At 42.3% G+C, this 27,475-nt stretch overlaps 1 protein-coding gene across 8 annotated transcripts in view; it reads left to right on the top strand.

The window, feature by feature from the left end:
- Positions 1-27,475, top strand: part of Dlgap1 (DLG associated protein 1) — a 504,138-nt gene that overhangs the window by 269,721 nt on the left and 206,942 nt on the right. For all 8 annotated transcript variants that reach the window (XM_028762194.1, XM_028762197.1, XM_028762195.1 and 5 more), the window contains one exon: positions 4,904-5,118. In XM_028762194.1, coding sequence (XP_028618027.1) covers positions 4,904-5,118 — 215 coding nt within the window. The remainder of the gene's footprint in view (positions 1-4,903; positions 5,119-27,475) is intronic.

Here is a 27,475-nt window from a genome sequence, read left to right as displayed (position 1 = left end):
CCTTTAACTAGGTCACATTAGTAGCTGCCACCTCATAACTGTCCTTTCTTTCCGACCAAAGGAGAGTAACACTGCACTCTTAGAACCGTACAAAACGGTTTGCTTCCTTCCAGACCTGTGGACCTCCAAGACATTCATCTTTTACTCTAAAGTGTTAACACACGTACATACTTGCTCAGTTACACCAATCTTACTGGTCCTAACAGCTCTGAGCTGGTATTTTTCTTCTCCGGGGTCTACATTTTGTACATCTATATTTTTTTAGAACTAACTTCTTTGTTATTTTTATATGAAATCTTGCTGTATGCTGCCTTTAGGTAGATGAATAATGCATTAATATCTATGCTGCACTCTAATGGAAATCACATTGGTACAATTCTTTCGCCACTATCATTTGAAAAGAGTGATTAATTGAAAGGCATACAGATTAAATACTTCTCAGCCTGTTCCCCTAGCAACAATCACAGACTATTTTTCCTGACGCCCAGGTTTCTGCCTTGAGCTAAGTTTGCAAAGCACCCGAACAGAAATTGGCATAGTAGCTAATCAGCTTGTCATTCATCTCTAACATATTCCGGAAGGCAACGCTTACGAACTCTCACGTCGGTGTTGAGAAATGGCAAGTGACGGATCATCAGTGACCCTGGCTTCTTGTTAATTTTTATCATGAAATTGCTGAGCCGATGATGAGGATCTGAACATGATTCTGCCTGTGCGATGAGTCACCAGCTGAAGGAAAACAAGATTTTTGTTGTCGTCATTTATAGTTCTCTGAGAAATCTTTGTAGCTGGGCTGATCCTGAGGCTTTTAGCTTAGAAAAATGAAAAGTCCACATTGCTACAGCATGGTTGGCAAATGGCAAACGAGTTGTTTGTGGTGAGCCATGATGTTGTCAAGGACCGTGACTGTATGATTTTGACAGGTGCGACAAAGCACAGCCCAGAAAGAAAATAATCCATCAAATACTGGCCAGTAGTAAGGCCCAGGAGCTGACCTATTGATGTACTGCTCTTTGTAACACTGGCTGCTTTCACAACCTGAGTTCCCTCCGTTGTAAAATTAGGGGCAAACATCATCACCTCTTAACTGTGTCAATCAAAGAAACTAACAGGCCACATTTCAGACAGCGGCCATACTCCTCGAGCTTGGCACAAGAATGTGGAAGTTGTGGTGGGAAGACCGTTCTCCTGAAGACACCACACACTTTGGTCTGAGGAAAGACCACAGAAATGGCACTAGTTCTGACCTCAAAGCTTCCTCCACACTTCCTGGCTTTTGTAGTACCAGAAAGTGTTATTCAGGATGCTCAAGGAGAAAAGATATCAATGACATTATTCAGTTGTGAACGTAATAACCAGCCTAGTGAGGTAAATTTATTGGTACAATAGTGGTGGTGCAGATTGTGGAGGTAACCATCAGCTCTCTGTTTAAACTAAAAGCCTACTCCAGAGGAAGGAGCTCATAGTTTGTACTATAAACATGGCTGAGAACCCATGGATGAAAAATTCGCAGTCCCTAGGGGTGAGCCTAATACTATTATTTTGCTTAGTCTATATAATATCAAACTGTCTACCAAAAAAGTTATGTTTTTTTCCTTTTATTGAAAATAGATTCTTTGCTCACACAATAGATCCTGATTACAGCTTTCCCTCCTACCATTCCTCCCATCTCCTCCCTAAATCCCCTTCCATACCCTTTCATCCCCTCCCATCCCCTTCCATCCGAATCTACTCCCTTCTGTCTCACATTTTAGAAGAACAGGCTAAGAGATACCAGCAAAACAAATATAAGATAAAATAAAAGCCATCACATCGAAGTTGGGCAAGGCAAACAAACAGAAGGAAAAGAACCCTCAAGAGCAGGCACAAGAACCAGAGACCCACTTGTTCACACCCTCAGGAGCTCCGTAAACATACTAAAGTGGAAGGAAGCTGTAATATATGCACAGACCTTGGTGCAGACCTGAACAGATTAACGCTGAAGTCTCTGTGAGTTCACAGGCGCTTTCCCCAGGTGACTTAGCCTTGTTTTCCCAGTGGCCTCCATCCCGTCTGGCTTACACTCTGTCTGCCCTCCTCTTCTGCAGGGCTCAACTCTCAGCCTTGCTCAGGGAAGTTTCTTTTTACATTAGGTGGCAGCTAACTCAGAGAGTCACAACCGGCCAGAGCATAGAGAATCAGGGACTGTAGAGTCGTCAGCCTTAAATGAGACATCTATATTTTCACTCTTTCCCCCATGGCTCAGGGAACAACTAGAAAGAGGGTAAAGAAAGATCCTAAGAGCTGGAACTTAGGGAAGACTCCTAAGAAATAAACAATGTCTTCTGGACATGACAGAGTTGTCACACTCATGAACTCATGACAGCTCTGGATGCCTGCACAAGATCAAGCCAGTGAAGATTCCAGTGTGGATGCAGCAGAGGCTCACAAGGCCTCACCCCTGCAAAGGAGCTCTTAGCAGTTGACGGCGTTTTGATTTACACCAAGAAGTCCATGCTTCTGGCAGTTGATGTGTAATTTCACTTTCTACAGTGGATAAGACTTAGAGGTTGTATCTAATACAGATAAGAGTAATCACAGACAATTTTCTTAACACTTTTAAGTTTCAAATTCACAGACCATCCCTCATAAAAACCCATTATGTTCTGACGTTTGCCGTTCAACTGGAGCAGTCTTTTATGTTTTGAAGATTTTTTTTCCATATGCAGTGGGTGTGTTATTTTTTTATTTGTTTGTTTTAATTTTTTCTTTTTTTAAAATATTTTTTATTGGATATTTTATTTACATTTTGGATGTTATACCCTTTCCCCATTTCCACCCCCCTCCCCGACCCAGGAACCTCCTAACCCATCCCCCTTCCTCCTGCTTCTTTAATTTTTTGATCAGCTTTCACCTCCCCCAAGTCCTTCCAGATCCTCTCAACCTGCCCAACTCCAGTTTCTCTCTCTCTCTCTCTCTCTCTCTCTCTCTCTCTCTCTCTCTCTCTCTTTTTCTCTCTCTGTCTGTCTCTCTCTCTGTTTCTGTGTGTATGTGTGCTTTTCTCTCACACACAGAAACAAACAACATAAAAAAAAAGGAATATCAAGCAAACAACACAAAAAACAATAAGACAAAAAAAAAAAAAACCATGAAAAGAAATGGGACAGAAATCCCAGGGAGTTTGTTTGTATTGGCCAACTACTCCTGGACAAGCAGCCTGGTGTGTGGCACCCAGAGCACTTTGAATCCAAGGTATCCCCTCATGTCCTTTGTCCAGTGACTTCAGCTCTCTGAACTCCAGGTTTTCATTGAAAAAGCAAAGAAAGAAAAGAAAAGCACAGAGACTTGCTGACAAAATAAGTTACGGTGAGCAAATTGTTTAGCATATTTAAATGTGGCTCTCAAGAGGCTGTATCGATTTCCATAAGCAGGAACTACTCAACATCTAAACATTTAATCCCAGACTATACGGGGCCAATGCTTTATTGCTGGGTGTGGTGATGCCCACCTCTGATTCCAGAATATAGACTAAGCCAGGTAGACTGAGACAAGCCATCATGGGCCCAGTGAGTTACTGCCTGGTTATGAGACTCTAACTCATACATAAAACATACATACATACATGCATGCATGCATACATACATATGTGTGAATGTGTATGTATGTATATATGTATGCATGGATGTATGTGTATATATATATTCATTTTATCTTCTCATTGCAAACCTAACCAGGTTAAGATTCTTCAACCATTCTCATTACTGACAGGACCATGCTCCCAGGGTCTCTTTAGCGAGTATTCCATTGTGGCACGGCATCTTCAACCTGTAAGCATGCTGATTTAGAGGTGTCCCTGTATTTACGTATCTACTCCTCCCTGTTGTATGCATGTCGGCGGTACAAACAACTTTGTCATCTTTGACTAAACCCTGTACACAGGGCCACGCTTTCTGGGCTCTTTATACTTCTTGAAGGACGAAGCCAGTGATGAGTATGAGTTTCTTTCACCAGTGGGGGAAGAACGAAGCTAGACAGGAATTAGGTTGACTCCATGCCGAAGTGGATAAAAAAAAGAGTTGAAATGAATGTCATAACGTAACGAATGTAAAACAGGATATGCAATACCCGGCGCAAATTCACAGAAACGGTTGTGGAAATCATGCGAAGGCAAAGCACTGACAGCCTCCTCCTGTGTGGAGTCCAACGGCGTGGAGAGTGGGGGGGAGGCATGTAGAACAGGATCCAGCAAAACTTGAGGTCGAAAACATGGCTGGTAGCTCTCCCAAGTCATAGAGCAAGCAAGGTACCAAACAGGGAGACACCATCAGTATGTGATGTGTGCGCATGCTGGAGAGAACAGCAAACACTCGTTTGGCCATTGTGAAAACTTCGCTCGGAAAACTCCCAAAGAGAGCTTTTAAAAGCTCAGAAAGAAGGGATGAGTAGACAGTCAATGGGGCGGTAACGGAGCAGTGGTCAGAAAGAAACGAAAGCAGACATGGGGTGGAACAGATGTGAGGTTAGACCCAGGGAACCCTCCTCACTCCGAGGTAGTGATGGAGGAAGGTCAGCGTAAAGTTCAAACCAAACGGCTTTCCTCTCCATCGTGTTCTCCCACCTCAGCTGATAACAGCATGAGGAAGTTAAGGACTGTAAGTTACCAGAGCCAGCGATTCACATTCTTCCAGACGTTCACTGCTTGTCTACGATTGCAGCGTGGATGTGCATGCATTAAAACGATTTTCAAAACAGCTACAGTAAACACGTCACTATCAAAAAATCAAAGTCTAAGGATTAGATCATTTCTCTCTATTGCCCAATCCATAGTCATAGAAAAGAGAGAGAGAGGAGGAGGAGGACAAGGAAAAACTTCCAAAAGTTCTATTCCATCGAAAGTTTAACTGCCTGTTTTCTACCTTACTAGGTTCCCCAGGATGAATGGACAGGGTACACACCTCGCGGGAAAGACGACGAGATCCCGTGCCGGAGGATGCGCAGTGGTAGCTACATCAAAGCCATGGGGGATGAGGACAGCGGGGACTCGGACACGAGCCCCAAGCCATCTCCCAAGGTGGCTGCAAGAAGAGAAAGCTATCTTAAGGCCACTCAGCCATCCCTTACAGAGCTCACCACCCTCAAGTGAGTAATCCTCCCTCTGGGCTTTCCCTCTGCCCCTGGTGTTAGCACCTAGGATCTGACAGATAACAGGATGTAGTAAAAACAGTCACACCAGCGCAATGACTGAACGGCCTGTTGATTTTGACATTGAATTTGACTTGTAGATGCAGGTGTCATCAAAGACAGGGAAAATCTGGTGCACTCTTAATGCCCAAAAGCAATCAGGATGACTTTTGAAAAAAAATAATAAGGTTTATAGTCAATGAAAAGGTCCAGTATTCCATTCTGGAACTTTTTCTTCAGCCCCTAAGAGTTCATAGAAGTGAACTCTTCCTTTGAAGACTTGGATTTTTCAGGAAATTATATAACGTGAGGGCAATGGTTATATCAAAGAATTTTATAGAATGAGGTTGTGCTGGGAAACTGGGTAGTGCATGATAGTTCTCAGTATGCATGTTTGAATTTGGATTCCATACATATTACAGTTTGTAAGATCTTTAAAGTGTTTTTTGTTTGTTTATTTTGGGGGAAATGTGATTATAAGTGTTTACAGTTGTGCTATTTGGAGAAAAACAATTTTTTTTTTTGAGACAAGGTCTCACTATGTTGCCCTGGCTATCCTGATGCAACCTATGTAGTCCAGGCTAGCCCTGAGATCTGCCTGCCTCTGCCTCCTGAATGCTAGGATAAAAGGCATTGCTACCACACCTAGCCCTGACACTGACTATTTCAAACAAACCTGTTTTTTATATTGTTTTTTATAGAAAGTAAATCAGAGCCCTGGAATATAGATCTATTTGAGTCTAAAGGATATATTTTAGATAATTAGTGTTTTTAAAGTACTTTCTTTATAAAATGCATGTGACTAGTAATAGCTATGCACTTTAATTGGGTTACAGAGTGACATATTAAGAGGCAAATGAAACAGAAAAGGACAAAGCAGTTAGGTTAAAAATACAAATCAGAAACAAAAAATACAAATCAGATTATTGATCAAGAACATTGAAAAGCATCCATCTGATCTGTAACAAGAATTATTTAAATGGTGAAGGAAATAAAGAACTGGACAGGAAAATCTACTCTTGGATCCTTTTCAAGGGGACATATGGTATTGCTCTGAAATCTTTGAAATTGAAATTTAACATTTATATATTAGTTTCATAACCCACAGAGGGAAGCCATTCTCTCTCACCTCCCGTCCCTCTGTTCTCACTTTGCTTTGTGTGTTAGCTGATCTCAGAGCTATCTTCACGATCTTAACATAAACATCCAATTCATTGTTTCCTAGCATAGGAAATTAGAGTTGTGGGGCTGCACAGCTGCCCCAGCCTGCAGAGGTCACCCTTCCCCATCTCTTCCTGGACTCTGGATGAAGCCAGCAATACTTGGCATCCCTTGACTGACATTACATAAAGCTAGCTCGAAACGTCATGACACTAGGTGTAGCATTGGGGACCTCCTTAATTAGCCTTATGTTAACTTGATTAAATCCACAAGACCCTTATCTTTCTATAAGCATTCACAAATACTGGCTGTGTATCTATTTGGTAGTTATGATTTGATCTATAACATGACTATAGAATTTAAAAAGATAAAAACTATCCCTGTTGAACCTTAACACACCTACAAGACACTCAAAAAAATCAAGTAACGGACTGGTTTTATAAAATAGATAGTGGGCCAAGAAGTTGTGTAGCCAGAGACACGGGCAAATATATATATAATTTGTAGGGCTTAAAATATCTTTCTACAAGAGATAATACTTGTCACAGCCACAGTGTCAAAATAGACAAGTGCAGGCATCCAGAAGTTAAGACATGACATAAACCCTTCAAGCTTTTGAGATCACCTGAAATGAAGAGGTGAAGATGGGCAGCTTCTAGCATCCTCCATGCCTCCCCTCAGAGCATCCTGTCAGGATGCTGGACATGCTGGACACATAGCTGAGTGACACACTGGGTCTTAGGTGGTAGGGTACAATGATTTCTATTGCTCACAGCCGTTCACGGTTATGAAGTGAAGAGACAGGAGAAGGGCTATGAGGATCATGAAGAAAGTTCTGGAAAGGCTGGCACCAGACAGGTGCTGAAGTCAACGTTCACAGTTTCGCTCTTCCCGGAAAAACACCCTAGAAATTAATTCTCCTTTGCCTTCTGCATAATACTCCATCTCTAACTTCCTGGGCCATATCTAAACAACCACATTTATTTTTTTTGTTCTCTAGAAGTTTTAAGAGCATAGTAACTGGTCACATGTGTGTCCAACTTTGTGACATTGTGATAGGCTGTCATCTACAAAGTCTGTGGTTGGAAAATGTATCATTGAGTCACCAAAAAAATTAAAAAAACATAATGCTTTAGGTAAGTTGATGATTTTGATTGGGAGTGAACTCATTTGAGGTACGTGTAGTCTGTGAGCCACAGGTCAGACACTCTTGGAGGAGGACGGTCTACTTCAGTAAAATGCTCACATTGGATATGAGTAGGTGAGGGCTCTTTCTATCCTCCAAACTAATAGAAACTCAAAATGAAAACCAGATTACCCACAAATTAAAAAACATTTTTCATTACTAAGGACAGGGTTTCATGAAGCCATCTCTGTATCAACCCTGTTCATTGGCGGGCCAGAAAATGTCCAAGCAGTGTAGAATCATGCCTTTCTTCTCTGTGTGACCATGACATGACACAGAACTATTCCTGAGTCTGCTTGTCAGCATGCATTTCTCCCTGTCCTGTCTTGTGAATCCTAAGTCACCACAGTCTGCATATTACATTTCCGTCATCCTTAGTCACATGCAATCATCGACTGACATCTAGCTTAACCATGTTGAAGAATTAAAAGTCAAAAGTGTCATGACTTGGAATCAATCCTTCTTAGACCTTGATGATGTTTTGACTAGAGTCATGATTTTTCTAGAAGTTAGAAGCTTTCAACCCTCATGAGATAAAGATACCCAGATCCTGGAATTCTAGTCCCCAAAAAAAGAAAACTATATTTATGTTCCTACTTCTTTGACATTTAAGTCAATTTTTTTCCCTCCTTCCTCCTCAACAATTCAGAGCTTTGGGGATGAGTCATAGCCATGAGCCAAGACAACTAAAATTAGTCAAGTGGGACCGGGACAACATTTTGTCTGAGGCTTTCCACTCCCCTCTTCTCGAAGAAGCAGAGAGAACACTCCTACAGTCTTTTCTATTGTCTTCCTTTTTGTTTTCCATAAGCATCTTGAGAGTTTGTTTATTCATCAGCTATTTAATGTTAGTGGCTGAGGGCTGAGTCTTGGGCACACAAAGCCTAAGGCAGGTGAACATTCTGAATGATGGGAAGACTTGACAATGGAGTCCACCTTTGGGCTTGCAGGGCTCCTTAGTAACTCCTGTCTGAAAGCCTGTCTCCCTCATGCTCCTCTTCCTCCAGGCCCAGCTGATCCTTGACCTCATCACTACTGTCCCCTTCTTCTGTGCTCGGCTAATAGTGCATCTCAAATAACATCGGTCCCTAGAAAAGTATTATGTTTTCAGAGAAGCTTCTGAATATTCGATAATAAATTTTCAGGCAAGTCAGGGAGAGGTGTGGGAGCCAGAGTTTATTCCAAACATGTCCCACAGTTTAGCTCTGATGAAGAACATTGGTCTTTATTTCAACTCCTTATAATTTTGTTTGTTTTCAAAGCTAGACTATGAACTGATTGCCACAATGGTTGGTTATAATCAGGCCCAAGCTAGTCTTGAATTTATTTCACTCAAGTATACTATAGAAGGAATGTTCTAAAGTGATTCTAGGTGAACTGCCATTTAGAACATTCTAAAGTTGGGTTGGGTACAGTGGTACATGAATTTAATTCCAACAGCCTGGGACAGAAGCAGGTAGATCTCTGTGGGTTCAAGGCCAGCCTGATCTATGTAATGAGTTTCAGGCCAGCCAAGGCCACATCATGAGATCCTGTCTCAAGAAAATAATAACAATAATAATAATAATCATTCCCCTGGGTGGGAACTCCTAAAATCATTCGAATGGCCCCAACCTCTGTAATGGGACCAGTCAGGCTCTTAGCAGTTTAGATAGAGTATCTAACCTAGGACCTCAAGGGGGTTTGTGTCCAAACCTATATTTCAGGTGATTTATCCTCTTCATCTTCATTTATTTCCTAATTCCTCACTTGTTAAAAGATAAATTAACTACTCTTCTCATGTTGTGATCAAATAGGTGACAAAAAGCAACTCATGGGTAGAATAACTGGTTTTAGCTCACAGTTTGAGGGGGGCATGGTCTGTCCTAGTTAGGAGATACGGCCAAGTTCATAGCGGCTAGAATTCTTTCCATCTGGACAGTCCATAAAGCAGAGGTTTGTTGATGTTTGTGCTTAGCTGGCCCCGTTTATCTTCTGTTCAGAGTAGGAGCTCATTCCATGAGCTGGTACTACCCTAGACTTGCCGCCCACCGTGTTCCCCTCTGACAGCATCCTTATAGATATTCCCATAGGTGTTGCTCCAAGGTGATTCCAAGCCCAGTCAGGATGACGATGAAGGTGAGACACTAAGTGGCTCTTTCCTTTTGGCTAATGGCTCAATATCTCTGTATAAGTCAGACTTTCTGCACAAATGAGAGCTCTAAGCTATGGTTGTAAGACCTAGGCTGTGGCAGCCAGCATTAACAGATCCCAACATTGATAGATGAGCAGCCAGTAATAGCAGATCCCAGCACTGATAGATGAGCATGCAGCATTAGCAGATCCCAGCACTGATAGATGAACATTAGACTCCCTTATCTTGGACTCATTGACCCTTGTTGTCTGTGGATGTCATTGTTCATCTACATGAAAGATCCTTGAGGAACTTCTTGACACTGATGAAGAAAATGTAGAGATAAAATACAGAGGAAAAAAAGGTTATTCACTATTTAAAGACAAGAGGAAACAGTATTGGCAAGTAAAACGTTTTGAGAAATGCCTAAAGTTAAATCAACTCTAAAATGAATGTCTATATCAAGAACATAAAAAACTTGTTGGTCTTTGCAGAAGTTTCTTTTTTCTTTATAGACGCACTGTGTCCCTGATTGTTCCTCTCGCTCCACATGCCCCTCCTACCCACCGACTGTTCTTCATGTTGTTTCTCTTCCCAGAAAAGGAAGAGGGTGGAAGGGATGGGAGCATTGCTATTTTTTTTTAGCAAATATATGAGCCATATTTAAGAACCTAGCAATATACATCACCCATCTTTGTTCTGCATTTGTGAAATGTCTTTGCTCTTCTGTTGTCTGTTTTCCCCCAAATTCTTTCCCATTCCTCTCCTACCTTCCCCCAGAATATAACTGTGACATAAACTAACAAGCACCAGATACGATCTCAGGGAGGGCAGAATCAGACAAGCAGACACACAACATTGTAAATTTATATCCCCAGTGAAAGTAATACCTTCTCTTACTGTTCCCGGTCTTTCCAACTCCTTTCTCACATTCCAAAATAATAAGTTGGAAAATGTTAAAAGTGGGAGCATCATCCTTTCTTATATATAAATTATAGCTTGCTTATAGGCAGAGTTCTTTTCAACCCAAACTGGAGTGAGCCTGACTCAACAGAGGAGGTAACTAGGACAAAGAACTGCCTGCTGCTTCAGTCTCTGATCACCAGGCCAAGCTCTAAAACCTAGGATCTGAAAGCCCACCTTCAGATGGTGGTAGTCTGTTGAATATTTTGGTCTGCACCCTGTCCTACACCTTACTACATGGTTACTCTTTTAAAAGTCTACCTTAGAAGGAAACTTGCATAGATTGAACTGCCATGAAATGACCTTGGTCACAGAGGAGAAGTGCATGTGTGTTTAGTGGTTGTGAAAAGACATCCAGTCTCTTTACAGAGAGCTTGAATACACAGATTAGAACACAAAGAAGACATTTCATCTTTTTAAACATGTTTTTGATTATATATATGCATGTGAGGGACAGTATGTACACATGAGTGCAAATGCCAGCAGAGACCACAACAGGGTGTCCAATCCCCTGGAGTTAGGAGGGCTGTGAGATACCTGATGTTGGTGCAGGAACCTGAACTCAGGTCCTCTGGAAGAGCAGCAAGAATTGTTAACCACTGAGCACCTCCCCACCCCAGATACTTACACTTTCACAAAGTTCTCTGTACATGACTGAGTACAAGAGTCTTTGTGACAGAGACTAGTGGAAAAATGAGCTGCCTCCCATATATCTAATATAATTAAGATCAAAAAAAAAGATTCCTAGTCAATACTCTCATTAGGAAGGAAGAAGATAGTACACAGTAAATGTGGACTCACAGAAGTCCTTCTGGGTAGGATGTTTCAGCGTCTCCTCCATGTCTCCGAGCATCTTCCTTGGAAGGACATTTCTCTTTGACTGTATCTGTAGTGCATTCTGAGGAACGTTTGTTCCCTAGGAGGCCAAGTGTTATTTCAGGATTCCTTCAGAGATGTGTCTTTTGATCTAATCTGTGGCTCCTTGAACAGTACGACCCCATAATCCTGCAGGCACCCTCTTATCTCTGACTCCAGTGAGTTCGGTGAACTGATTGTCATGCTCACAAACTCCACGTAGATGCAAGTACTATCTAGGCTGGGCTTGTTTGCCTTCTTATCCATACGCCTCCATCTTAGAGACTCTCTGCTTGTTTCGTCAGCTTAAGTGCTCTGAGTCTTTCACAGGGGTTAAGCAATGGGAAAGGGTGGGCGTGTCCTTGAATGGAACTTTGCCAGCAGAGATGAGTCTCACCTTCCTTCAGCATCAACGTTTCTCAGGGTTTGTTTTACCTTCTACAAATTAGTTTGAAACCAGTTTCTTCTTCTGGTCCAGCAAGCTCTCAAATGTGTAGCCCGTTTAATTCTTTCACTGCTACTCAAATGAGTACCCTGCTTTTTCTCTGAATATATTTCCTTCCTAACATGAAATAGCTTGTCAGATGTTGCCAACAGCAACCAACATGTTATTAACCTATGTCACGAGTACATTTCTTACATCATCTCCTCCAGGTTATACAAAACCATTTGCAAAATGATTCACTTGCTGGGGAGCATTAGTGAACACGTTCTCCAGCCTCTAATGACAATTATTTGCTGATGACCAAGTTCTGAAACCACAGGCACATGCTTTGAGAATTTTTTCATTCTTGTTGTTACAGGAACACCTTATTTCTGATCCCAGCTTTTGCCCCAGCAAGAACAAGTTAAGCTGTGCTCTGCTGATAAGCAATTCCCGTGTTCCACAGTTTGATTCTTGCTCTGTATACCAGTGGGCAGGAGACTCTCGTACTCAGAATGGCAGCAGCTCCGCCTTAGCACCTGTTTCCACAGTTGCCGAGTAACAAAGGGAGTGCGGCGAATCAAGCGCTTTCCTAGAAGTGAGATGTGGCTTGGACTCAAAGCTCGCTGCTCAAGCGTGCTACACGGCCACACCTCATTTCAAAGAGGCATTTGAAAGAGTTGTACTAACATAAGCCTAGAAAACTGAGAACTGAGTCTGTTCGGTGAGCAGCAGGCAGCACACCCAGAGGTCTTCTTCGTGCTCTTCCCTCCCAGCTCCTATGACCAGCCATTGCTGTCCCTCATTTCCTCCTATAAAACACCTAAACACACAGCCCAGACTCTAAGACTAGCTCTCTCAATTCAGACACACACCTCTGATACTTCAAGTCTCATATAGAAAGTTATTTGACTATTCTACTCCTCAGCTTCCTCATCAGTGATACAAGGATAAGATTAGTAACTATGGAGACTCAAGGTGACGTGCATGAAGCACTGAGCACATGGGAGATGCTCTCTACAGCTTAGCTGACACCATCATCCGCCCCAACCCACTCACACCATTGTTAGGCGCTACTATCCCGCAGTGCCGTCTTCAGATCCTTCGACTAACAAAGAGTGGACCAGATGAACATTTCCATTCTCCTAAACCTCCTCTCAAACTTAAACACTTTCCCATTGATCCATATTTCTTCTTCCTGAGAATTGTCAGAGTGAATATTTGCGAAGGTAACTAGCCTTGGGCCCTTTTCTATCACAAATTATTTCTCCCTCGTGTAGAAGACATATAATGTCAGCCCAGCCTTCAGCACAGGGCCCTGCTGAATACAGGCAGCTGCTGAATACGTGGTCACTACACTGCCTCCACCCCTGCATGTCTAATGTAGGTGAAACAAGAGTTTCCCATAGAGGCATCAATCTGCAGCCCTTGAGGTGAATGGCCATCCAGGCTCTGCCAGGAAGCTTTTGGGTGTACCTGTAATCTCTCAGATTCTTCAGCTGCACTGTGCTTCAGAATCTGTAGTTCTCTGAAAAGCTGTTTCCTTTCAACCCTGCTTAGCACAGCCAGCCCACCTGGAGGTTGGGAGCTCAGTCTGTCAGGTACGCATTATCGTGTTAAAAATATCTACACAGCCATCCCCAGTAATGTCACCCACGTTGAACGCCGGCATATTTCCTTTAGTTTACCTGGGGGAATCCCTAAGATTCTGATTAATTAACGAGTCCTTTTAGAATTGGAGAGATCTCCTTCAATGTCCACACTGATTGCTCAGTATTTTTAAAACTTATTTGGGAATCCACATAAGCCAAGAAGGGTAGAGGCATCTGATCCTTTGTGCAGATAAACAGTGCTATTTCCCCTCTCTTCTAGGGCTCTCTTTTCAAGATTAATAGTTCCAAATAACAGTCTATTCAGAGTCCTCAGTGCATCTTGTTTGATCTCAGTGTTCTCAAAAGGAATATAGAGTCGACTTTAACAAAAAGATTCACCGGTTTTCTCCTTATCAGCCAGTTCCTAGTTCTGCCCTGTGTCTTAAGGTCTAGCCCCTTGCTATCTATGTCTTCCTCTCAGTGACTCATGGAACAGTGAGGACTTTTCTCCCGAGCAATCTGAGGACTGCCTGCACCAACGGGATATTATTCTTGACTTTCAGCCTAGAATCTTCTTCAGTTCTTTGGATAACTTCTCTTTCCCGGAAAAAAGCATGGCCAACAGCTCTTGCCATCCATCCAGGTTACCAGTTGTATATGAAGTTGCCCATACCTGAGTCACCTTGGACCAGACTTCAGAAGTTCTTGCTCTGCTGATGGTACAGGAATCTAAGATTTGGCTTATCCTAGAACCTAGCTCTTCAGAGACTCAGATTAAAAAGCTAACTGAGAACACCGATTGGCCTTACTTAAGTGAAAGAAGGTTCTGATATGGCTTAATGGATAAAGACACTTGTCAAGCTTGAGAACCTGAGTTCAGCCACTGAGACTCACATAATGGAAGGGAGAATCTGTTCTCCCAGCCTGTCCTCTGACCTTTACATATATGTTGTGGCACATACACAAATAAATAAATGTCTTAGTTAGGGTTTTACTGCTGTGAACAGACACCGTGACCAAAGCAACTCTTATAAGGACATTTAATTAAAGCTGGCTTACAGGTTCAGAGGTTCAGTCCATTATCATCAAGGCAGGAGCATTGCAGCATCCAGTCAGGCGTGGTGCAGAAGGAACTGAGAGTTGTACATCTTCATCTGAAGGCTGCTAGCAGAACACTGACTTCCAGGCAGCTAGGATGAGGGTCTTAAAGACCACACCCACAGTGATGCACTTGCTCCAACAAGGCCACACCTCCAAATAGTGCCTTTCCCTGGGCCAAGCATATTCAAACCATGACAGCAAGTAAATAAATAAATGTAATTTCTAAAAGTTTAAAAGAAAAGCATGCCAGAGTTTAAGATGGAGGTAAGATGGAGATGAGCATAGCTAACTGTTAGTCAGTATATTCGTTATGTTCTTGATGTTGGGACTGAATGCCTCACACAAGCAAATGGAGGAAGACATTGGGCTCATGGCAGGTAGAAATCAGAGAGGGTGGAAAAATATAGAAAGAGCCAGGGTAAGATATAGCATCAAAGTACATGCTTGGAGACATACTTCTTATAACTAGACCTCCTGTCTCTTCCTTTCTCCCCTCCTAGTAATGCCATCAGATTATAACTCACATTAATGCCATCAGATTGTAACTCACATTAATGCCGTCAGATTATGAATTTGTCTGTCAGTGAATGAATCCATCCATCAAGTCAAATCCCTCACGATCTCATTAACGTCAAATCCCTCACGATCTCTATGGGGATACCATCTGAGACACACCCGGATAGGCTTTCTAATATCTTATTAGTATACATTAATTATACATAATAATGGACTTCATTAACACATTTCCACACACATACATAATATGTTTCTATCATATCTCCTACTTTGTCCCAATAACCCCCTGTATCTAGAGGCTCCATCCACTGATGCTCTAAGTGTTTATTGATTCAGTCAAGTAGACAATCAAAATTGACCAACGCAATCAGCTTTTCAGCACAGTGACAAAGTTCCTGATGTATCATAGCATAAGAAGAGAACACGTGTTTGGGCTCGTGACTTCTGAGATTTTAGTATGAGGTTGGATGGTTCCATTGCTTTGGGGCCTAGTGAGACTGAGCATCATGGTAGAGAACGTGGCTTTAGAACCAAACTGCTTACCAAGTGACAGCTTAGAGGAAAAGAAGACGTGGAGGTACTAGTATCCTCTTCAGTGTCACCCTAATCAACAGGAAGTTCTGAAGAACCCTCAGAATTCTAAACATCACACATTCGCAGAAACTATCTACAGCTGGCAAAATCACACCTCTGCTAGAGCACGAGGCAAATCATAGTCAGCTGCTGTGGAAAATCTGAAGCAGCCCCATGCTCCACATCTGGAATTAAAATGAGAATATATCCCCATAATATTTCTGTTTTTCAAAGAAACCCAAATTATCACTACACATGTATGCCGCGTGTATGTGTGTGCATGTTTGCATGTGTGAGGGTACACATGTGTGGGGAGCATTTAGGGCCTGAAGTTGATGTCAGGAATCAACCTTAATCCCCCCTTCACCTTATTCATTGAAGTAGGGTCTCCCAACAAACCCAAATCCCACCAATATGACCAGTCTCTCTAGCCAGCTTGTTCTAAGGATCCCTATCTCTGTCTTCTAAAGGAAACTAGAATCTCAGCTAGGTTTCCACACACAAAGAGAATTATATGGATTCTGGGAACTCAAACTCCACTTCTAATGCTTTGTGACAAGTATAACCACTGAGACATCTCTCCGACCCTAGACTACATGCTTCTTCACAATTTCTGGGCACTGAATTATGTCCATGTATCATGATCTATGCCATCATTTTCCTCTTTGGGGAACATTTTTATCCAAAGTTATGGGAGGCCTAAGTTTAGAAAAAATGAGATATTCACATCATATCAAAATGGTCATGAGACCGTAATCCTTGGATGAGAATATAGGAAGGAAGTGACAGTTAAAAAGGAATTGCTATAAACATAATAGCTTAGGACCTTGGAGCCCTGAGTCATTTGAAAGAAAGGGAAATAAAACAGAAAGCCTGATATACAGCAAGATACGTTCCTAATGGCTAAATGAGAAACACTGATCACAGAAGCCTAACTCTTCTGTTCTCAGTGGGCAGGACTGGACTGAGAACCTGCCACTTGGGGGTGGACACAAGCAATCTATCGCCAGAAAACAACCCAGGGACCAGTCACTAGATTTGTTGTTTGGTGTTTCTTTTAAAGCTCACAACCCTAATGGCACTTCATCAAATGCTTAACATATGTATACATATATGAAAAGTTCTAGCATCTTTCCTTACTATAGATCTTGAGACTGGGCTGCTTGAAAAATAACGCTGCCACCCCCACCCTTTCCTAGCTTTCTTTACCTGTCAATTGGAGGAAAACCTGCATCTCAAGTAGATTCATCTCTGGTAGTATTCAAGGAGGAAATGGCAACCCTTGTGGAAAATCGTGTCAGCTCTTTTGTTTTGATTTTCCAAAATCAGGTAAATTCATTAAATCCTTGTGCTCTTCAGGGCTAACTGCCCCCACCCTCCCTGAGTTTATTTAAGTAGTTGCCTATAGCAACCACCCACATCTTAAGTAGCAGAGCTGGGTATTGTAGAAACAGCTTGACAAGCTTCTCCTGTCTTAGCCTCCATGATTAGTCTCTGGGCCCCGGAGGTAACTACACTAAAATTTAAATAATATTCTAAACATATAACAGAAGGACTGTGCTCTTCTTCATATTTTTAAGAACAGTATTTTAGAAATCATACAAAATGGTAGCAGCTGCTATGGTTGGGTCCACTGGTCACCCTCAGTTCTGTCAGATATAGGAGAGAAAACTCAGGTACAAGAGCTCACAATTTCCTCTGCTCCATTCACTCTTCCTGGTAGACCCAAGTGTCTGTGCTCCACTGTTGACCAGGGAAAGTACCCTGAAAAATTAGGGAAGACAGTCATGGGTACATAGGTGGACCTTACTACTCTGCCACTTTCTATGAATTACTTTGTTTCTCATGGGTTTTTTTTCATGTGTAGAATTGCCATAATTAGCAACCCTTATGTAAATATTTGTAAAAATTAAATTTGCTAATGAAGGTTTAGTTAGTAACTTAGAACACACGGTAAGGATGCATTGTGTCATCTGTGTACCAGAAAAAAATTTTACTTTGAAACACACAACCTTAGTGAGGGAAGAGACTGCTTGGGCAGTTAAAGGGCCTACTGCTCTTACAGAGAGAGGATCAGAATTTGGCTGCTAGCACCTACATTGCACAGCTCACAACCACTTATAATTCTAGTTCCAGTGGCCTAATGCCCTCTTCTTGCCTCCATGAACACCACACTCACATGCACAAACTGACACACACGGATGTACACATGAAAATGGATACCTGGAGAAACCTATATACATTTATTTACAAAGACTAGATCTTCCCCAACACAACCACATGTACACCACAGTATGCCAGACACAACCATGGAGATCTCCCTGGCTCTGTAAATCTCCCTGTGGACCAGTCTGCTCAAGTCAGTCTAGATGACACTTCCAGACTGGGCTAGCCACCCTCTGATGCTACTCTTTCCCTTTGCCCCTTTACCAGAAGGGGAATCTTTCTCTTGCCAACCTCAGAGGCTTAAATGGCAGAACATGAAGTGACCTTCTTTTCCAGCCCTGTCCAGTTTGCTCTCTGATTGCAGATCTATCATTTCCCCCTGACTCCTCTCCTCTCTTGGGAGAATTCCCTAGCAAGCCCCCAATGAGTGATGGACGGACAAACAGGTTTCCTAACCTGTTTTGGCACCTTCATGTGCTTGTGAGAAATTAATAAATAGGGGAGTTGGGCCAACATTCTCTAGATCCTTTGTTCTAGTGAGACACTGTAACACATTGTGAGACACTGTGAGACACTGTAACACATCGTGATACACTGTGACACTGAATTCTTGTTACATTTGACTAATTTAGGTAAACCACAGGTCTCTCTGAGCAAAAGCAGGTGAAAACATTAAAGATATACTGTGTGTGCTCTCTGCCCTTTCATGGACTACAGAAGGATTTCTTCACTCATTGTATTTATTTTTACGATTCAGTCTGCTCTTGGCACTGTGTGTGCTTAGACTTCCATGACAAAACACCACAGACAAGGTGGTTCAAATAACAGAAACCTACTTTCTCCCCATTCTGAAGGCTGGAAGTCTGAGAGCAAGATGCCATTACAGTCAGATGCTGGTGGGAGACTGTGTGCAGACTTCTCTTTCTACAAACCAAGAGGTTGAGAAAGCACTGAGAAATCTCTTATAAGGACATTAATCACATCATGAAGGCCCCACCCTCATGACATTATCTAAACTTACTCACTCTCCTCAAAGCCCTCATCACCAGAATCCTTCACTTTGAATGTGAGGCCTTAAATATAAAGTGTTGTTGCGTTACAGGAAGCAGAAATATTGACCAATACAGTTTTCAGATACCAGTGGCCCCCAGTGGTAGAATGTGCTTCCATGGCATGCTGGGAATCCAGTAGGTCTCATCTCATGCCACTATCAGTGCTTAGCTTCCTGGCTGAACAATTGTGACCTACAGGTCTGTAGCACATTTGTTAACCTGGCTCAGGTGATACAGACCTGTATTCTCCTAGAATCTCTTAGGTAAGCTACAACTCAGTGTATTGACCCCTCTTTTCCTGGTTTCTTAACAGAATATGATGCCTAAGTCTTGCCTGCCCATAGAGTATTGAGGTGTACGAAGATGCTGTCCATATGCAATAGCTAAGAGTGTGTCACAATTGTATACTTTCTGTGCTTGTAAAAGTTCATCATTTTCTGCTCACTTGATAGTTAAACAACCTTCTTTTATCCAGGAGAATTGGCTTTAAGTGATAGATGTGTTAGTCAGCTTTCTGTTACAGTAGGAAATACCTACAATACTGATAGAGAATACATTTATAGAAAGGAACGGTTTATGTTTGGCTCCATTTCATGGGTTCCAGTTAGCTTTTGATTAGCCCTGTTGTTTTTAAATGACTCAGAAAATGAGAAAAAAAAAAAGAGAGAAAGGGGTGGTATCCTGCTCTCCCTGTGAAGTGTGAGTGAGCCCAGTGACCTGAGGATTCCTCCTCAACACCTTAAAGATTCTGCCATATCCCAGCAGGACCGAGTAGAACACCAAGATTTTGCCAAGTGGATCTTCAGTGGTTATTAAAGATCCCAACCATATAATTCAGATAATGAGCCAAACTGGGGTGTAGCCCCACAACCAGTGTGTTTTCCATTACACTAAGTGCCAGCAGAAGAAGGTAAGGGAGATAATTTTGAAGAAGAGGAAATCAGAGTTGTTTCTCCTCGATATTTGCTGTGAAAGAATTTCCAGGCAGCCTTGGGTCTGGAGTTTTCGGTTCCCATTTTCATGACAAATTCGTTACCTCCCTCTGTCACTGCATCACAGTGCCATAGGACAGACTCGGAGGTGAGATGTCTCAGTGTCAGTGATGTTAGCCTGAGGTTGCTGGGGAAACCTGGCATCACTTGGAAAGAACCCCCTGGGAACTGATGAGTCTTAGCTCCCTAGTCCTGGGACGCCTTTGACCATCAGACAATAGCGCCACATGACTGACCAACCAACTCCTTTGGCTCTGACAATCCCACAGTTCAGCCTTGCAGCACTGCCAGATGCCAGTGAGATACCATGGAAAGATCCTGAGTTTCACTTTGGGTTTTATGGAGAAAAATGATATTTGTGCTTCACTGCAGTGATTGTGTATTCTACAAACCATAAAACCATAAGAAAACAATGGACAAAATATATTTATTTAATGTGCCTACCTTCCCCACCAGTAAGAAAATCCCCTTATCATATTTATGTTAGCTGTTAATAGCACTCCAAACTACCTTTTATATCAGAAAATATTTAAAATATTTTGACAGCTACTACTCAAAAATAGAAAGGAGAGAGAAAAGAGGGAGGGGGCAGAGGACGGGGTGGGGGAATCTCCTTATGTATTTCAAGCCAAGCTTTTCCCTTGTGTTTATGGCATCCAAATTTCCTATTCTCTTCTGACATTCGTTATGTGGTCCCATGACCTTCCTTTTGCTTGCCAGAATGTGTATGTATATCCACCAAATACTGAGGCCATGCCATTTTGGAAATAAGTGGCCAACTCACAAGGGAAATTGGCTGAAATGAATTTCCCCCTTCAACAATAAATGAATTTTTGCTGATGTATTCTATACTCTAAGACACAGTGGCAGAAGAATGAAGGTATACACTTTCACGAGGGGAATAAATGTGCAGCAGCCAGCAGAAGTCAATGCTGATGGTGATGGAGGGTAAAACACTGGCACATTTATCCCTACCCTACGTTAGGAGTCAGCCATGCCCTGTGCTGAAAATCCACAGCATCCTCTCTGCCTATATGGGTCTGTAACCCATAGCCACACAGCCATCTGGTAATTAAGCAATCACCTGCCGGTTTCCTCAATCTGATTCCTGGAGGCAGTTAGCTAAGCCACACCTATTATGTATGAACTGGGCAGAGAAGGGAGGATGATTAGACCCCCAGTCTCCTGTGTCAACCTTTTCTGTACCCTAAAAATCTCAACTATCAGGAGATCCCTTTATACACAGAGGAACTTGCTGCTTGCCTCAGAAGCAGACTTTCAGTTGGTTATTCACATTCTTATCCCACAAGACAGTTCTCATCACTCTAAGTCACGTTCAACATGTGTGGTGGTTTGAATACATATGGCCCCAATAAAGACTTATGTTTGAATGCTTGGACATAGGGAGTGGCACTATTAGGAGGTGTGGCCTTGTTGGAGGAAGTGTGTCACTGTGGAGGCGGGCTTTGAGGTCTTAGATGCTCAAGCTATGCCTAGTATGATACACATCTCCTCCTGCTGCCTGTGGATCAAGATGTAGAGCTCTCAGCTCCAGCACCATGACTGCCTGGATGCTGCCATGCTCCCCGCCATGATGATAACGGACTAAACCTCTGAAACGCTAAGCTAGCCCCAGTTAAATGTTTTCCTTTGTAAGAGTTGCCTTGGTCATGATGTCTCTTCACAGAAATAAAACCCTAACCAAGACGACAAGATATCAGAAACAAGATTTTTTTTTGGCACTTTGAATTCTGAAGTCAGGAAGATAAAAAGGAATCACTGCCTGGAATTAAAGGGAACTTTGAACATGTGGTACACTCATTCATGGTGACATTTGCATGGATTCTCTTATTTATGTTAGGTCCCCAGGTGACAAGTTCTTTAGCCATCAGTGCTGTGGCAGCACTGAACTGGCAATGAAGATGACCCCAGGTGGAAATGTCATCACCTGGGGAGTATGATCTCGAGCCAGTCTAACCAATAGTCTGGGATGGGTGCCAACCAAATCCCTTCTAGCAAAGGAGAAGAGGAGGAACCCATCTAATTGCAGATGAAGTGCTTGTGTGTAATGACATGCTTATTTACCTGTATGTTTAGCAAGGGCTGAAGATGTCCTGGGTACCAGACTGTTCTAGGACTTGAAATGATGCAGTCAGTAACCTTTGCCCTGTAAAGCCTCTTTTCTAGAAGAACAAACATCAAAATTAGTGTCGACTTTCCCCAGGTCTGAACACATAGTCTACTTTGGATTGCCAGATATTAGAACTATTAAGCTAAAATTTCTCTCGTTTGACCTAGTCAGTCTCTGGAGCATGTGACCACACATGCCAATGACCAGAATGTCCAAGAATCCACCCATCTTTTCAGTATAAGTCAAGTGTGAACTAGGCTTGTAGCAGCAGACCAACAAGGACCATAGTAGAGTCTGTGAATGGGCAGACCTATCTTAGGGTGCTTTGTGTGTGATGGACTGTCCTTTCACGAGGGTGCTATTCCCAGCAAGTCACGTTGTCTATTGTAATCCAGTCCCCAGAAAGGGAACAAGAGCTAAATCTTCCTTGTTGTTCTCAAGAAGGGCTGAGAGTGGAGACCAGATAAACAAATAGCCAGTGGAACACTACCAGGCTGACCAAAGTGTTGGAGGAAGACAGAGCTACCCATTTGATTACATGTAACACCTCTGGGCATTTGTAACTAGTGCAGACCTATCTACCAGAGAAAGGGCTAAAAAACTGCATGTTGGTTCCTTCAAGCATCTATCTGCTTTTTCCAAACTTAAAAACAGAGTGCTGGCTGTGCCACACTACCTCAGTAAGTCTGGGCTTCTGTGGTCCCACAAGCTTCCTAAGGAGTGGATAAAGTGGAGCCTCCATCCTGAGGAAGGTTTAGAAGTGTTCAGTGCCCAGGGCAACAGGAGTAGACTGTACAATTAGCAGTGAGTGGCATGAGCCATCCTGAGGCTGTTCTTGGTTCAGGAAACAGGGCAGGTGTCCAAGCTACTGGGTCAGGCAAGACCAAAAGTATCAGAGAGGTACATAAACTAAGTCCAGTATGTCATCTTAACAGTCCAGCCAACTGAGGCTCAGTGGGGACTCTCTCTGATGTTGTTCTAGGTGTTGGGTTGTAGGAGGGCAACTACAAACAGTGGTGATACAAGCTGTCTAGTTAGCTGAATCCTCCTCTTTCTTCTGGTCCCTCATGTGGAGCTTCGAGGTCCTACCTCTAGGGTGGAAAGAGGTGAAAGAAAGGGGGAAAAAAGTTTGTAGCACTGGGCATGAACACCATCAGAGATACCAGTGTGGCCTCAAAGCAGAGTATCTTGTCTCCAGGATTCACGATGATTGCAACTCCATGATTGTCCAGGACCAACCATTTTTGAGGCTAGAGTAGGGGAAAAGATGCTGCCAACTTAGATATGCCCTGGAGCAGAGCACTAGCCAGCCAGCTGCAGGTGAAGAGCATTAATGTGTGGACAGGAAACAGATAGAGATTGACCATGACTTTCTTTTCGATACGATGAACTGCCTGTTTGCATTTTTAGTTTTCTAATGTGTATATATACATTCATCTACATGTGTTCATGTGGGAGGGTGCAGAGCGGGTATGCATTGCATGAATACATTGTTATGGAGGTCGAGGCTCAGCTTAAGCTATCGCTCTTTCAGACGCTACCCACCTTGTTGTTTGAGGCAGGGTCCCTTATCGTCCTAGAACTCTAATAGGGAAGTCTGTCAGCTTGTGAGCAGGCCACCATAGCTGGATTGTTTTGTTTGTTTGGTTGGTTGGTTGGTTGATTGGTTGGTTGGTTGGTTGGTTGGTTGGTTGGTTGGTTTTGTTTTGTTTTAACGTCAGTTCTGGAGATTGAACTGAGGTCTTCATGCTTGTACAGCAAGCACTTTGCCAAATGAGCTGTCTGCCTCACCCACAATTGGCCTTTTAAAACTGTGTTTCGTTTCTGCAGTGATGGGCTGACGTAATTTAATTCATATTAAAATGTATAGATATGAATAATATCCCATAATAGCTAATGATGATCATTGACTCTTAAGTCAGTATTCATCAAATCTCTCTCTCTCTCTCCCTCCTTTCCTCCCTCACATACACACATACAGAGAGAGACAGAGAGAGAGAGAGAGAGAGAGAGAGAGAGAGAGAGACAGACACCACCTTGCTTCAATAAATGAAACCACAGAACACAGATGAAATATTAGCTGCTCTGGATTCAAGCCAACTGGATGAATCTAGAGCTCTTTTTTTTTTCCCATAAGCCACTCTGAATAAGACCCCACTGTAATAACATATGTGGATGATATTATAGGAGGCATCGTTATTCTCTACTTTCTCTTCACTGTTGGATTCTGCCGTATTGAGCCTACCCACGTTTGTAATTATATCACATCTGGAAAATTTACGTAAGACGAGGCATCTGCTGAGTGGATCATTACAGTGCCCGAAACTACTTTTCAGAGATACCATTTTTCATATCCTGATGAGCTGTCACAAGATCCCCACCAATCTCAAAAACATCATCACTGCTGACAGGTCTTTATTCCCTCAGTCCAGAAGCCCTGCCTATGGTGCACACCTGAGATGACCCTACACTAATTGATTCTGTCATTTGTAAGAAGCAAAGACTACATCTGCAGGAACCTGGTTGGTACTTTGTTTTAGCGAAGCAAAAGTAGCTTCCACATTTGTCTGCAAAGTGGCAGTGAGTTAGCTTGAGCTTTGAGCAAGATCGGGTCCTACTGAGAAGCTCACTAGCCCAGGGTCCCCAGTGACGAGTGCTGAAGATTTGCCAGGCCCTCCTCACAACTCCTTCAGGGGAACCTGACCCACTTCCTTCTGTGGAAAAAAAATAGCATCGAACTCCCAAACGCTTCACTCCATGAACTCTTTTGCAATGTACCGTACAGAACAGCAACTAAGCAGGACTTCTTTTTCTGTTGAAGCAATGTGTGTGTCATATTGTGTTTGAGTAAATCACAACATGGAAACAAAACCAAATCCTAATTCCTCAACAAAATAGCTGGGAGTGAGGGGTCACACCCGCAGATCCTGAACTCTGGGTAATGAAGCTGGAGGACTGTGAGTTTGAGGCTAACCTGAGTTACATAGTGAGACTCTGTCACAAAGAAAAAGGAAGGGAGAATGGGAAGGAAAACCAAGGGGGAAGGAAGGGACGTAGGGGAGAGGGAAGAAGAGGTCAGGGAAGGAGGAGAGCAGAGGAGGGGTACGTGGAGAAGGATGGTGAAACTCTCCATACAAAGATGTCATCCATTCAACAGTTGTTTGACAGCTGAACAAAGAGAAGGTCCCTCATTCTATAATCTTTGCAGAAACAAGAACTAAACTGTTGCTTTTTCTAGTGTATCCTCTGACAACCAAAGAGCAACTTTGCAAACTAAAAGCTGACAGAACTGAGCTGATATTGCAAAGCCACAAAGACCTAATCCACAAACATGTATGCACATGTAAGCTAAAGTAGTTTTCCTTAGATTCTGTATTAATGTGTGTGCCAGGGGTGTGACTCGCAGTATTTCCCAAACATCAAGTCTGCCTGTGAGAATGTCATTCCTGGTATAGTACCTAAATACTAGCAGTTCTTTTTGTTGTTGTTGCTTGCTTTTAATTCTTTTAAGCCTGTTTCATGTAATGTATATAGAGATTTTTATTATATATAGATATACATATATAGATATATGTATATATAATATACAGCATTATATTCTCATATAATTAATATAATATATCTCATTATATATAGTCATATATCATCAAGTAGTCATATATGTAGGCATATGACTATATATATGTCTATATGACTATGTGTTTCTATATATGACTATATATAATGATATACATATTTAATAAATAAATACTCATATTTATAGTATATATAAGTGTACACTATATATAAATTAATATGTAACATAACATATAATGTGTAATATATATGTACTATGTAATATATAATATGTAGTATAGTCATATGACTATATCTATGATAGAGATAGAGATATGTAATATATAATATGTTGTATAGTCATATTATTATATATATGATAGAGATAGAGATATTCATCTCTTTCCATTTCTCAGTAATTCTTAGATCCCTGTCCCTCTTTGCAGTCAAGGGATATTTCTGACTTCTCATCTTTTTTTTTTTTTCATTCCTGTAATTCTTTACACTGTTGATCCTATCTCCTTAAACTCATTCGCTGACCTGCATGGTACTCTCCTGTCTTTGGTCTCTCAGAGGGGTCCCCTTCTCCACTGTCCCTTTAGACACTGATGTGCTCTGTCACCCACCTTGGTCCTTCTTATTCAATAATCTCTTCAGGCACGCTCATCTAGACCTTGCTGATTCATCTGTCGTCTGCCTGCCTCTGGCTCCCAAATCCACTTCCTCAGACCAGGTCTTCTGCCTGACCGTCACATCTTCTAGAAGCTTCCATCTCCCTCTGACTGAGTCATCAGACCTCGGGGCTTTCTCATATCTCAGCTGCTGCCTGCCTTCCCTCAACTCCTATCTGAATATGCTAGTAATGTCTGTTAATTATACCCTCTAATAGATCTCTAATAAAGTCTTCATCATCAGGTGCTTTTACAGAGCCTTGTTATGGAGTATTCTCATAGAATCATGACAATGTTCTGATGTCCCTCTTTCTAGTAAAGTCTCTGGGCTGGACTGAAGATGAGACCTGTATTTTTGCCAAGACTTTCCAGTGTTTTGACTGTCACTGTACACTGTTAGATAGTCCCAGTCATAAAGAAAATAAATTTTGTGTTCTGATTTCTTTTGCCTTTAGTGTTGATTTATAACCATCCAGCCATCTGTCTATAAGGGTTCTGTTATCATCCTTTATGATGGCTGAATTCTATGGCAAAGGTCTTTCCAGAACAACCGAGATGGGACTGCCAATCCCAGCCGGCCTCGTGAGGATTACATCTGAGATTCAAAGCTGAGTGTCAGAGGCTTCAGCCAAAGTATAATAACTTTGAAAAGCTACTTAACTCAAAGAGCAAATTTTCTCATTTGCCAAATGAATCTAATCATAGTTGTTTGCCATTCTCAAAGGGTGTTGTGCGGTAAAGACTGAGTTTAGTATTACAGGCTTGCAATATGCTGGTGGGATAGAAATAACTTGCTTCCCTTTGTCTCTTCCTCTGAAGGGAGGGCAGGCTAATGATCACTTACCTTTCCCAGTCATCTTTGAAAAGACTTAGCAGGGCAGGCAAGACAAAAACACTGAGTTTCCATTGTGTTTTGGAGTCAACTATTATCATCTTTTAAAAGTTCCTTCCTGGGCTGTGAAGATGGCTCAGTGGATAAGTATGAGGGCCAGAGTTTGGCTCTCCAGAACCCATGTGAAAGGTGAACAGCCACCTGCAATCCTGATACTGATGAGGCAGAGATCAGGAATCCCCAGGGCAAGCTGACTAGCTGTGTTAGCAAGAATCAATGAGCTCTGGGCTCATTGTGGGACCCTGGCTCTATAGATACATTAGAAATTAGAAGAGGGCCAGGCGGTGGTGGCACACGCCTTTAATCCCAGCACTTGGGAGGCAGAGGCAGGCAGATTTCTGAGTTTAAGGCCAGCCTGGTCTACAGAGTGAG

The sequence above is a fragment of the Grammomys surdaster genome, unplaced genomic scaffold (assembly GCF_004785775.1).
Source record: "Grammomys surdaster isolate TR1022 unplaced genomic scaffold, NIH_TR_1.0 132, whole genome shotgun sequence".
NCBI lineage: Eukaryota > Metazoa > Chordata > Mammalia > Rodentia > Muridae > Grammomys > Grammomys surdaster.
Note: the sequence above shows the minus strand (reverse complement) of the source record. Positions and strands in the feature narration are given on the sequence as shown.